At 40.5% G+C, this 13,982-nt stretch overlaps 1 protein-coding gene across 3 annotated transcripts; it reads right to left on the reverse strand.

Moving 5' to 3' along the window:
• Positions 1 to 4,545: 4,545 nt before the first annotated feature.
• myoz2a (myozenin 2a) lies at positions 4,546 to 12,687 on the reverse strand. 3 transcript variants are annotated; one of them, XM_029526501.1, is made up of 6 exons: positions 12,187 to 12,687; positions 11,357 to 11,446; positions 10,311 to 10,477; positions 8,424 to 8,568; positions 6,257 to 6,440; positions 4,546 to 5,061 (listed from the first exon to the last, which is right to left on the reverse strand). In XM_029526501.1, the coding sequence occupies exons 2-6, from the start codon at positions 11,436 to 11,438 to the stop codon at positions 4,836 to 4,838; spliced, it is 804 nt and encodes a 267-aa protein (XP_029382361.1). In that variant the 5' UTR covers positions 11,439 to 11,446; positions 12,187 to 12,687; the 3' UTR covers positions 4,546 to 4,835. The 3 variants fall into 3 exon arrangements, with proteins under 3 accessions (XP_029382361.1, XP_029382362.1, XP_029382363.1); XM_029526502.1 differs by lacking the exon at positions 12,187 to 12,687 and adding an exon at positions 12,061 to 12,173; XM_029526503.1 differs by lacking the exons at positions 11,357 to 11,446; positions 12,187 to 12,687 and adding an exon at positions 10,855 to 11,012.
• Between the last annotated feature and the right edge of the window lie 1,295 nt (positions 12,688 to 13,982).

Genomic DNA, 13,982 nt, shown 5'->3' on the forward strand with positions numbered 1-13,982 from the left:
TTGCTTTTAAATCTAGCAGCCCAGCAACCTGCTGTTCATACACCAGTTTGATTCGGCCGTGAAGGTGATTTTAATTTCAGATTAATTAGTGAGACTTTGCCAGCTCCGCAAGGAGACAGTACACACAGTAAATGTCCCACTGAGACCCAGTGCAACTGTCCTGACATCTCACCTTGAGAAAGCCACAATGACCATCAAGAGATTTGCTGAACACAGTGGATGAACACGGCTGAAATGACAAACTTGTGTCCTCTCTTTGCCATTTTGCAGCACCACCAACAACACCAGTGCAAGTCACTTTGGGAGAGTAAAGTTTACCTGAATTCCATTTCAACCCAAATGTGCTGTGCCATTTGAGGAGAGGTATTGTGTTGATATTGAATTTCTGTTTATGAGGAAATACACAGTATGAAAGCCCTGTTGTTATGCAAGAGATTAGACATGCTCAAATGCCACGATGGGGGCTACAGGAGGTAACGCCTCTGAACCAACTTGTGCTAAATTTAAGTGGGGATTAAAACCAGGTAATGATGAGTTGTTTTTGGAGATGTTTTCACAGGTTTCACAGCTACAGTTAAGTCAATGGTTCTTGTTGATGCCGTTTGTTAAATCCCTTTTTGGTTTGATATCTGCAAATGTACATCAGAGCAGTCAAATTCCAAAATAAAGGCCTGCAGAAAATATATCTTAAAGAATCACTGATAACATTAGGATCAGCAAAGTTGCATTGATTAGGTCAGCATGTTGTCTACAATGTGTATTGTTCACTGACCTGGTAGTTGTGGGCTAATGTGAAGAAACATACTAATATCCAAAAATGTGGGGAGCAGAAGAGAGAGAAGGAAAAACTTATCTAGGCACATTTATTTATCTTTATATTCATCTAGCTTACTTTACATTTGCTATCTAACCCATGTGTAAGACTGTCTTCGTTGTTTTACTGCAGAAAAGTGGATGACACAAGCTTCATTTTTTGGCAACTGACCATGTTACATTAATTCTGGAAAGCAGCCAAAGGGTTGACTGTGATATATTTCACTGCTGTGTTTGTCGTATCTGTGGTAGCTGCAGCTCACAGGGAAAGCATGCTATCGCCTCAGTACTGCTGTCTGTTACGGAAAGTAATACCCTTCACTAACTAAGACGCATTAATTATACTTTCCCGAGCCACATCATCACAAATTTTGTATTTCCTCCCTTACTCTACATGAGGACATATAAACCAATTTCCTGCTCTTTACCAGGTATATTAGGTGAAAAAATGTATTTGTCACCCAAAGGTCTCCATGTGCCAATTTGTTTATTTAATTGTTGGGTTAGCAGTTATAAGTTAATAATTCTTCAGTGATTATTAACCAAAGAGAGAAAGCTAACATATATTGACCAATCCAGAATATAGATGAGTCCCCTGAGGTAAAAGGGAAAGGGCCAAGAACAAAGCTGTAATTGGTCTCAAGGGGGTTTCCAAGTAAATAGGAACACAGTCTTAAATGTTAATTACTAGCCAAGCTGTGTGCATCCTTCCATGAAGTGGTTTCTAGAGCTGTGAGTTTTTGGGTAGTTAACCTCTCTGCACTTAACGAAAATAAGTGCACATTGTTCAAAAATTAATTTCCCATGAAAAGATCAGCGATTCAATCTGGCATTCACCTCTTGACCACATCCAATTAAATAATGTGCACAAGCTTAAACACATAGATGGACAGACGCACACAGACCCAAGCATGTTCGTCCCAGAGCAGAGACGTATGGCATCCACCCTGACAGGTTTAAAATTTTCTCAAGGCGAAACATAGTTCAACCTGGTGCATCATTTCACCTCATTTCAGGAGTGGAATGTGTAGCCCATCACCTTTCACCTCACCCTGCCGGCAACTTAACACTGCCCTTCTGACCCCTCTGGGATGTTTTATTTTCACTCATATTTTTAGATATCCCATTGGGCTTTGCATTTTCCTGTGAAAATTATCACCTGCTCCGCACATCCATCAGTCTCGGCAAGTATTATCATGTCATCAGATTTGAGAGACATTAACTAAAACATTTAAACTCTTTAGTCTATTAGCTGTGCCTCCCAGTTAGTTATGGATTTTGAAGGCATTAGCCTGCTTTAACACCATAGTGCAAGGTCAATCCCTGATTTCCAACATGTCTAGTGGAAAGTACGAGAATAAACTCCACCTACAATCTGCATCTGCGTATGCAAAAAAAAAAAAAAATGTTAAGAACCATGTCTCCCTGAAGTTATAGTTCAGTGCCCTTGTAGTTTATATTTCACAACACATTTGTTTTCTCACTCGACCCGTGCATACTTATGGAAATTCTTCTGGGATATTGACTTGGTCATGTGGCTCAACCTTTTAGCAGCTGTCTGTGTCAGCAACATACTGCAAACTCAGGGTTTGTTGCTGTGTGTGCAGATGGAAACTCCAGGGACTGTAGCTTTCAAACATGACAGTGTATGCAATAACAGCGCAGTCCATTGTTAACTGCTGACAAAAATATTGAAGACCAGCTGCTCAATTATTGCCTCAGCTCGGTCATTCAGTATAAAACAAAAGGTGAATGCTAAAAATTTGTTGAAAATGACATCTGTGTCACTCTTTGCACCTGTTGAACAACCATGTTCTCTTCATATCAGGGTTCTTGTTACAAAAAAGTGGTCAGTCCAGTCTAAAATTCCTGTCAGGTGTTTGAATGGTGATTAGTCTTCAACAAAAGCACTTTTTGAAAGGACTGCAGTGTACGAGTTCACTGAGGCTCCAACTTGCTCTCTTTGCTCTCTCCCTGGTGTGTAATCCAGAAGGCGTGAGCACTAGAAGAGAGTTGATTTCTGCAAATAGCCTCAACCCTTCAGTTCTCACTGATTAACAGGCCATCCTATTGTCCAGGTTCACAGTCTGCCATCCAGTGTCAACCCCGTGCTGTGCCATCTCATGCCAAGGCAAACATGCCTGAGGGGAAACTGGTTGCAGTAACAGTATAATAATCAAATTGTCTGGCTCCCCGACCCTCAGCCTACAGTTCCTGCCAATAATATTTCCATTGCTGCATTTTGATAATGGCTACAATCAAAGTTCAAAGCGAGTTCATGACTGCCCTCGATAAACAGTGCTCAGTATTTACAATAGAACTACTGGTTGAGCTGCCGGGCCTATTGGAGGCTGGATGGTGTGCTGTGCACACCATTTCCCTGATGAGGCTGGCAACAGGAATTCAATAGGACTCAGAAAGGGAGTGGCACTGGGAGCTTCACATTCCAGAGGGTCTCCAACAGAGCCGAGGAATGCTGATGCTGGAATTGCTCTTCCGGCTGTAAGAAATCTGAGTCATAACCAAATTCATTTTGGGACTCACAGAAGACAATGTTTACATAAAGTGGAAGACACACGTTCTCTAGACAAAGATGCACCTGCCTTCATAAGAAAGCCAGGCCATATCAGATTGGATTTAATTTGGAAACAAAAAAATGGGATCAGTCAATGCTGCCTAATCTCAAGTTCAGTGTTCGGTTCAGTAGAAACCTTTTTTCATTAAACCCCTGTTGTTGCAGGTGGCAATGTGAGAAGATCTGTAAAAGACTTAAATGATGATTTGAAAGCACACACAAGAAACTTGGGATAGATAACACTGCCCTTGTATCATAAATACAATGAATGCCTTTGAATGAAATTACAAAAAAAAAAATACACAGGATGTGGCTCAGACACCACACTAACACCGGCCACTGGCTCGTAAAAACAAGACCTATGAATCCTAAACCTCAGTTATATGTTTCCAAATAGCATGTTATCTAACACGTGACACTCTGTCACAGTGACTGACATCTTGAGATCTGACTTCCTAACTGGAGACTGGTAGTCCTCTTGACCAGCCATCATTTTATGTGCTCCAAGTATCTTAGACATACAGAAGCAATCTTTTTAAAAATACCAATTAAAAGCAGCAAACGTTAACAACTTTGCATATTAGCTTTGTAGTACTAGCTGCATTGAGCAAAAAAAGGTGTTTAATGAGTTGATGATATGACAGAATAAAACATTTTAGTCATTGGAACATGTCGAAAAGCTCTCGCACAAAACCTGCTGGTTACTTTCAATCAGCCAGAGCGGTTTGTTTAAGCCTGCTGTATCTGAGATACGTTCCTAAGTGCTGCAGTAATAAATGGAGAGACAGATAAGAGGTGGGCACAGCTCATCAAGAAACTCTCCCATCAATCCCCACTCCTTCAACTGGGCATTGCCAAAAGGTGAAAGAAACATCAGTCAAGCTGCTTGTGTCTGTGAAGCAGATTTGATTTGTCAGGCAGTGTAACCTTGAGGCTTGTTACAGTGGCTCACACATATCGTTGGCCTCTCACATGATGTGATAAGTGATGGGTTTGCATACAACTATAGCACCCAGGCGCAGCATTATTCACTCAAGTGAGCCTTGAGTGCAGCTCAGACCATCTCACTGAGAAATTATTACCAAGGGCCTTATTGTGCAATATGTTAATGAGGAGCAAAAACTGAAATACTGAAAAGGATTATGTAGGACTTGTTGCATTCTACACCATTTTATTGAGAGAAAATATTCTTATTCACATTAATATACAACAAATTCCATTTATTGCAGTAGCATTTCTCTGATTAAAGATTTTTTGATTTCAGTGCAACAGTTAACATCCCTGGAAAACCAAGGGCCGATTCATAAATGCTATCTTCAACCTGCAAGGCCCAACAGGAAGCCTTCTCTCACCCTGACTCTGATCTGACCTACACATTTCCTGGCACACCATACCCTCGGGTGCATCAACTAAGTAGACAGCATCTCTGAATGACTTCATTATGGGTTCAAAGGTCTTCTGACTCAGGGATGAGCACAGGCTCAATGGCAAGAGCTGGGAGGGTGACTGGATCACCCACCGCCGCCCACCCCAGAGCAGATCTGTTGAAGGAGGGTCGATTTACTGTTGTTTCCCTCTGCAGCTCAGGGAAGTCAGGGAGTGGTTCCACCTGAAGTGGCTTGATGGGAGCGGGCGCTGGTGTTTTGCTGAAGCCACCAAACGGGGTCGCCACCCTGGAGGCGACAGAGCGACAGCGTAAACAGTAGTTGTAGTTGTGCTAAAAAAGGGGACTGTTGCAACATTTCAAGTGATACAATTAATTAATTCCAAGCAAAGACTTTGACCAGGGGACATATTCTAAGAGAAATCTGCTTAGAGTGAGAATCATACTGGTGGACATCAGGGGTTATATGAAAGTTAACACCTGTCATTGCATGAATGATGGATTGGAAAAAATAATAAAAAAATTTCTCTTGAAAATGAAAAGTTTCATTTGTAAACAGTAAAACACATCCTTTCTCGATCAGGAGTTCTGCTGAATTGACCTTATTTGGTCTACTGCAGCTCATACCTCAAATTGTAATAGCTGAGTCAATTTTTCCACCTTTTACTTTCCTCCATACGAGCTGTTGTTGCATGCTCTAACAAGTAAGTATTTTATAGCCAGTGTTACTCTACACAACCAGCCTTCATAAAAAACGACCCCATGAGTCATTCAAACAAGCAGTTTCACGATAAGCCACTGTTTATGTGATAATACCCTTTTTTATTTGTTGAAAAGAATCATTATGAAGTACACATTGATTACATGATGTGATGACAGTGTTTTTCTTAATAAGCCCCACTTTCCCTTGGCATTGCCTTCTGTCACTGGGCATGAAATTTTGCAGAAAAATAAGACTAGAGTCACAACACACAGCCACTGTGCACTCAAAACAAACAGAGCAGTGCTTTTGTTTTGGGCCCCATTGTCAGAGGGGGCAAAGGAGGAGAAAAGATGACACTGTTACATAACATCATGTTCCACCTTGGGAGGAGGTCATGGTGGATAGATAAGTCGACAAAACACACTTCCGATTTCAAACCAACGGTCAATATTATTTCTTCTGCCCAGGAACACATTTGTTTTTGTTCTATGACTCAACCCTTATTCATTCAAGTCATGACAATGAAGGTTTTCTAACCTTAACCAAGGATGATGAACAAAATATTGTCATTGCCTACACCTCACCACAGATTATAAATATGCTAATGATATATTTTTCAACAGTGATTTTAGACTGCCTGTCTGTGGCATATCTCCTACCACTGTCTGAGCACTGTTCCTGGAAACATGCCTACAAATCATATCATAACCTTTGTAGTATTTTTAAGTTTGAAGGCTTTGTGTTTTATCCATGACTTGCTGTTGACCTGTGCAGCTGTTACCTGTTGAAACTTTTGTACCCTGGCAGGTCTGGTCGGGGCTCTGGCTCAGGTAAGCAGGAGATGATTGTGGCCGCTAATGCTGGGTCACTGCTGATGGCCTGCTCCCAGGGAGAGTGGTAGGACTTTGGCACAGCAGTACAGTTGAACTTCTCAGCAGGGATGTCTTTCAAAGGACCTCCGTACCCTGTGGGGGTTATACAACAAAGACAGTGATTTAAAACAGGGCTTTGCAATGTTAAATAAAACGTTTTGGGTTTTTTTAATTTATCGATATTTTTTGCATTCATTGATTTTTCTGTAAACAATCCCAGTGTTAGGTTTGGCAATCTCTCCAAGTCATGAGGTGAAACTTCAGAACTGAATTTAAAAGTTCTTGTGAAACTACAACAAGCAAACTTGTATCAAAAGATCACAGACCTGTTGGCTGCCTATTTGTAAACTTGAGTGAGAGTGTGTGCATGTTTGCTGACGTCTCTTTAAATGATTTGTGGGCAGTAAAATTAAAATTTTTTTGAACACTGAATGCTTTATTTTTAAAATACACTTAACAAAGCTGGTGTTTGTCTATGAGGGTCTATGAGAACAAATGAAGGGGAATTCTCCCTGTGTCTGTATATGTGCATGCCTTCATGTATGTCTCCCTACATAGTGTATTTGTGTTGATGGGAGAAACCTATCCAAAACACTATCCTTCAAACCCGCTGCTTCACTCAGGGGGGCTTGCATGCTGAGGCATTACATAACACGAGGCATCATGTCACGTCCTAACCTCTCACAATGAACAATCCCCCTTCCTGAGTTCCTATGTTTTGCCCTGCAGAGGAAGCAGGAGAGACCAAACAGACCTGCGGGGATGTTTACACATTTTGAGGAGAATCTATTACAAAACATTGTGTAAAATATTTTTTTCCGAGGCCCTAGAATATTGCTGCTATTTTATGATGTTTGGCTACTTTAAGGTTTTTCTGTTAAAGGACTCACACATGCTGTTATAATTTAGTATGTGTGAAAGAAAAAAGAGCTCTCCTTAAAATCCCTGAGAAAAGAAAGTTGGCTGGATTTTTGTATATGAATGATTCTCAACTTTTTCCAAACACTGAAATGTGGAAACATTTAGAAAAATGGTTTTACAGCAAAAGAAAAAGTGAATATTGGGTTGTGCTTTGTTAGAAAAATGGTACAATTTTATGAAGCTTTTATGGCAATTTGACTAAGCATCTCATAATAAATTATTCTTAAATGTTGTCAGTGCTGTCTAAACTAAAACTCTTTACCTTAATTTCCTGTCACATACATTCTCAGAGCTAAAATAAGAAAATACGTTTCAGCGTATATCAATAGATTTATCTACCAGTACAAGGACATGGAACAGGCAGCCCCGGGTGGATGAGTGTGCTATTTTAAGTGAGTTCTTACCATTTGATATCTAATGCACTTTGGCCTGATTTCTCCTACAGCTGGAGCGACTTCATTCAGACACTGAAAGGTGGCGTCTGGTTCTGAGGTCCAGAAATAACACCCCACCCCTGTGTAGACATACTCATCCCTAAATCAGAGCTGGTTTCTTGTCAGCTGGGCATAAATTGACACACAAGGGAGGATGTGAGTGCAAAGCTGATGGTATCAGTGGCATGGGACGCAAACAGGAAACACTTCACTCAAAAACTCAAAACTCTAAACTGTAAAAAAAAAAAAAAAAGTCAAAGCTCACTGTAATTAGTGAGTGAACTAGGGAAATGTAAAAAAAAAAAAAAAAAAGAATAACTAAATAAATAAATTCAGCCTAAAGTCAGCAGATTCCAGGCAAGGAGAGCTGTTTTCTCACATCAGAACCAATCTAATTACAAATAATGAAAAACTGTTGAATCTTTATCAAAGCATGTGTGACTATGTGGCAAGCACATCCACAGAAGCAAAACCAGTCCTCCTGCAACTTCAGCCCATGTTTAATATATTTAGAATTGAACTTGCATGACAAGACAGTTGCATCCTAATTTATTAATAAAGTCATGAAGTCGCTATTGGTTAAAGCAAACCAGTCAGAAAACCACTGCCAGTGATGTCGTGATAAATGTAGGCTCCAGTTCATTGTGCTGCTCATACAGGGACCAAGTGAAGTCAACTGGTTTGCAACTTCAGCTCATCACTGCTGCGGTGGGTCACCTACCTGGGGCAATGCTGTCTGGACTTGGCTCCATTTTTGTCTCCTGTGTATCTGACGGCACTTTTGATGGCTGGTCAACACCCATGTTGTTCTGGCCACTGTGGCCATTTGTGGCATTTTCATTCTCCATCTGAGTATCCACGGCATTCTAAAAGAAAGATGGAGCTGAAGAGTTTCACACAATAACTCAACATTGCGATCAACAGTAAATTCTAGCCAAAATAATCTCAGTACCTAGCAACTTTTTATGAAGCTATTGACCATCTCCACAAAAAACGGAGTTATCATGGAGAGATGAGACTTCCAAATTTCCATTGTACTGAGCACTGGAAACAAGCTGATAAACATAACAGTGAGATGCTATATTTATTCTGTTAGGGAGTTTGACACTGAGTCTGGTCCATTTCTTTGTCGCACAAGTTTCTTGTGTTTACTCTAAATTCAAGCACATTGACGAGAGATGTCCGTAAGGTTTTAGGAAAAATTCAGCAATTGCATGACAAGTAAAAAATAAACTACATTTAATGACCAGTGATTGTGAAATACAACTGAAAGCTGAATAACAGCCACTTAGTGAACAGAAGGCAAAATCTATGTATTATATAGAATTTTCTGACATATTTATGAGAAAAATGGTGATTTGCATTCATGGTACAGAAGTGGCATATTGAAGTCAATCCTCCACTGTTCGAGACAGATTTATTTTTCTTTTCTTTCATGTGGACTCAGGGCAGTTAGAAAACCTTGATTTTTTGTGTTTCCAAAGAATAAAAAGAAGAGAAATTGTCCTCTTGTCCATTTTTTCTCAAAATTAGAAACATTGCTCTCTGGGTTTGGACGACTTGTACTGCACTCCAAGCATCCCTCTCATCCCTCTCAAAGATATTTATGATGATTTACTCCAGGACTTCCTCAGGAAATGTTGACAACTTGAAACAAAATCTCTCTCTGTTGCCCCAAGCAATAAACAAACCAGAGTTATGCGAGCCCTGCTCACTTCAAAGATGAGGGAGAAATTTCCTGGAGCATAATAATTATTTTATCTATGGATTTGGCAAGTACAATGGAAAAAACATTAGGCCAACATGAAACTAAATATAGAAGAATATAGCGGGTGCTGCAAATGAATTAGATATAACAAAGAGAAACCTTGTTCCATTATCTTGATTTGTTTTTACCAACATCTTAAGCACATGAATTGTTTCGAGTGTGACCCAGCAATGTTAAGTATTACTTTAGGGAAAAAAAAGCTGATTTGGCTTACTGCCCATATACACACAAAGGGACATTAATAAAGCCATTTATGAGCATCAGGTGGACTTTCACTGCAACTATTCTGTGTGCCTCCAGTCAAACAAACACTTCAAGTGTTTAATCCTCCTCACACTTTGTCAGGATGTAAGGTATTGTGTGAATGTTTTACATATGATGGGCAAAAGAGATGTGGAGAAAATAGAAATAGAAATAGATGACTGCGCTTAAAGAAAATAATTTTAGTCATGTCTTCATAACAGTGTGGCTTTATAGCTGGGAATGTCTATATCGCTGTTTTTGAGATGTGTGTAATTGAAAAGAGAAGAGAAATACGGTTATTCAATTTCTTTAGAGGTGCTGGTTGAGTCATATTTTTACCTTTTTACCTTTTGACAGAGGGAGGAAATCAAACTCCTGTTGTTCCACACTTGCAAATCTATATCTTCCTGATTCTAGTTCAACAGTTGACATCCAGACTGAGTTTATTGATCTTATCATCTAACCATGATTATCAACACTGAGCCAATTCTGAAAATGTGTAAGTATTTCTGTAGTATCAAGCCAAATACCAATGACTTGATGAATGGGATTTTTCTTGCATGGATGTTTTTGTTCCAAAATTTGATCACTGCTTACATTGATTAGCTTGTTGTTTTCATTCTGGATGCTCTCAAAAGTGTATTTTTCTGAGCGTCTCTGCCGCATTTTGAAGAGACGGGAGCCCCGGTTTGAGGAAAGAGACAGCTCTTCCAGCATGATGTCCTTAGGCACGCTCATTTTCTTCCCAAGATCCATCTCTATATCTGGGCACAAAGAAACAAAAGACTGAGCAGCTTGTGTGCGTACAGACACTCCAGTGTATGTGCACTTATCAGACTTCTGAAAAGACAAATTTCTTTGGCTTTTCCCACATATACCCACCTATCCAATACCATTGAATACAAATTATATTGAAACAGGGAAAAAATCCTGATGCAAAAAAAAAAAAAAGCCCAGTGCATATAATGCTGACTCTGTGTTCCTGTCAACATGATGAAAAAGGAATCATCTTCCCGCTTAATCCACTCATGCGTATTGCTTGTTTTGTGGTTCACACTGCATGCTGGCTACTGGATGCTGATCATGGATATGTCACAGGTCCATATCCAAGTGTGAGACATAATTTGCCAAAATATCTTACAGCTGTCAGAAGCCTTCAGACCCTCCCTATCCCAGCGAGCCACACAGTTGTCCTCACCCTGAAATAGCATGTTCAAAGGACAACGACAAAGGGATTAGTTACTTTAGCCCATAAAAGTGTTCATTTGCTTATTTATAGTAAGGGGTCACAGAAGGGAGGGTTGGCAATTGCTGCACTGGCAAATGGAGGGATCATATCGTCTACACAGTGAGAGTGGCAGAGTCCAGTACATGCGTGTAGGGATGGATCAAGAAGTGTTTAAAGTATAGCTAATCAACTGGGACTTCCATGTATACCGTATGTTGTGGCGTTAAAACCGTGTCTACATTGATATAAGAGTTAAAGAGCTGGTAGAAGAGAGCAACAGGATGGATATGATTGGGAGGCAAGAAGCTGAGATGGTAAGGGAAGCAAAGAAAGCACGCAACAAGAGAAACAAAGAGAAACGTAGAGGTCAAATGGATGAGAAAACAAGGAAGTGAAGAGGGCATTATACGGCTACCTTCTTGGGCTTGAACTTCCCTGCAGATTGCTGCCGCTTGCAGTTTCCTCTCCTGGGTTGTCATGGTGGAGAACTGTGACATGGCTGCCCCTAGGGGGACGGAGGTGAGGCAGAGAGTCTCAGGGGGCAGTGCACATAAGTACAACCTGTTCAAATGAACAACGAGACACAAAAGCAAGGCAGCACCATCGATTGACCAACAACAAGCATCCACGCCACACACAAAAACCCAACGGAGCAGATAAAATTTATTGGAGCACATCCCTTTAAATAACCTTGGGCTGTTAAACGCCAAGCACATGCTTTCGAGACATGGCAACCAGCTGTGTCAGGGGTGTGCAAATCGATATGTTTGAAATTACCCAAGTGGGTTGAAAGGACACAGAGAGACAACATGGTGCTGTCACAGCAGTCACGCGAGACAGTTAGATGAAATAGCCCAGCCGAAAGTTTACACCAAGGTGTCAAGTGAACAAAAACGTTTGCTTCCATTCAAAAATACATTTCCCAGACTTTCTTAGTCAGACGAGATTCGTCAATGTTAGAATCAATTTTTTGTTCTGTTGTGTAAATAAATTTTTGCAACAAAGAATGTGTTTTATGTAGGATTTATGTATAATAATAGTCAACACAGAAAAACCTCAAACAATAAGACAAAAGGCAGAGGCATCCAACATATACTGGAAAATAATTTTAAAACTCACCAATGAAAATTCAAGCTGTGTGACCGGTGGGAAAGCGTGGAGGGAGCAACTGTAGGTGGTAGTGAGCCTTGCTTTCAAGTGCAAGTGTCATATTAGAAGTGGCTGAAGCCCAAAGCGATGGCTTACCTGTCCTGGAGGACCCTCAGGGGGAGTTGCAATTTGTGCGTCAGGGTAGGAAGTCAGAAAGGTGAGAGGCAAGGGGGTCAGACTTTGTGCGACCCTTGTGGGTGCTTGTGCTCCCCAGCACTGGAGCTTGCCGTGGGGAGGGTGAGCAGAGGGGGCTGCAGTCTGATCTGACCGACTGAGTGACTGAATGAGTGGGTGGGTGGATGTCAGTTTGTCTGTTGTCATTGGTATTTAGTGCACAAGCAGAGGGGCGACTAAATTTAGACGCTGCCACCACTGCACCCTTACCCACCATCAATCTCTCTCTGAAATGCTGTTACAGTAGTCCAGGATGGGCTGTAGGCGATCAGTCCCATCCAGGGGTACTTATACAGAGGGGTAAGTTCTTTCAACAAATAGATGCTAACAATTAAAAGACAGTTAGCTGAAAATAGGCTGATGCATAAATAATGAATTATATCTGATAACTGAAAGTATAAAGTATAAGCTAAAGCGTAAAGTTTTCTGATGAGGTTATTGTTTGCAACAGTTCAATAAGAGCATAAACCCAAATTGTGTTGAATTAACAAAAACAAATTCAAATGTCTACCTTTAGGCTACTGTAGCTCATTTATGCAGTTTTAAATTAATTAAAATTCAGCTCACAAAATGGGGTACATTATAAGAACACCCACTGGTGGGCCACACTTGTTCACCTGCTCTGGTTTCTCCAACACCACTGAGGTTTACCTGTGGCAAACAATATGTTGATGTTACTCTGACAGTGACCTTTTCAAAAGGGCAATTATCTGCTGCAATCTTGCAACTTTGCAAACTGAAAAGCAGTAAACAGAAGAAAACATTCTCGAAAAACACTGACAAAGCTTTAACATTAACAAATAAAGTTATCTCAGCTGCATTAGTCTACCAGTCAGCACTCCAGACTTGCAGTTCTCAGGCAATAGTTAATATATTTCATGACATCAGGGTGTGGAACATAGCCCCTTTAGGGCCAAACAGATACGATTTGTTTTGAATGCCATTATGAGATACAGGAAATGGCAAGGCTGAGTAAGTGCATTCGCCTTATGATCCAGTCAGAATCTTTTTCATTTACCTTTAATTTAATTTACCTTCTGTGTTTTTCCTTACTTGGCAAAAGAGATAAATAAAAAAAGGCAGGAGGGGTAACTGCACTGTGTCTGTTGGTTGTTAAATGCATTTGCTGCAGCGTTGTAAAGCCTGACATATAGAAAACTATGCCAGGGGGCCTCATGCTAAATGAAACATCAACGCTATATTTGTTGAACTTTATGATGCATTGGTCATATTCCAATTCAGGCTCCACCCTTTTAATGGCATTCGAATCCTGTAGTGTTTCGAAATCTAAATTTTAGGGGAAGTAACTTCTCATAATCGCCTCACTCTGCTTCCTTATCTCTCACTCTCTAATGGCTTGGCCACAGTAGGGATCCACTGTTATTATGTAACTGCCCGTCACCATGGGAACATTTACCCCCCTGCCCCACTAAAGCCCTCTGTTGGATGTGGAGCAATTGACTACAGAAGCTTCATGGGATGGCACAGCAAGAAACAAAGGGCTCAGAGCAAATATTTCACCTTTGGAATAGAGATTAAAGATCACGGACACAGTTAAAGTTGTGAAATAGTGCTTCTTATGCTGCATTTATTTTCAAAAATGCTCTAAGTGAAACTATATGATTAATGGTAGTGTACTATAGCCACAATAAGGATTGAAATGGAAGCAATATGGTGAAATTATCACAGAACCACGACGTGTCAGGATACTGTGTGTG

The sequence above is a fragment of the Echeneis naucrates genome, chromosome 18, assembly GCF_900963305.1.
Source record: "Echeneis naucrates chromosome 18, fEcheNa1.1, whole genome shotgun sequence".
Lineage (NCBI taxonomy): Eukaryota > Metazoa > Chordata > Actinopteri > Carangiformes > Echeneidae > Echeneis > Echeneis naucrates.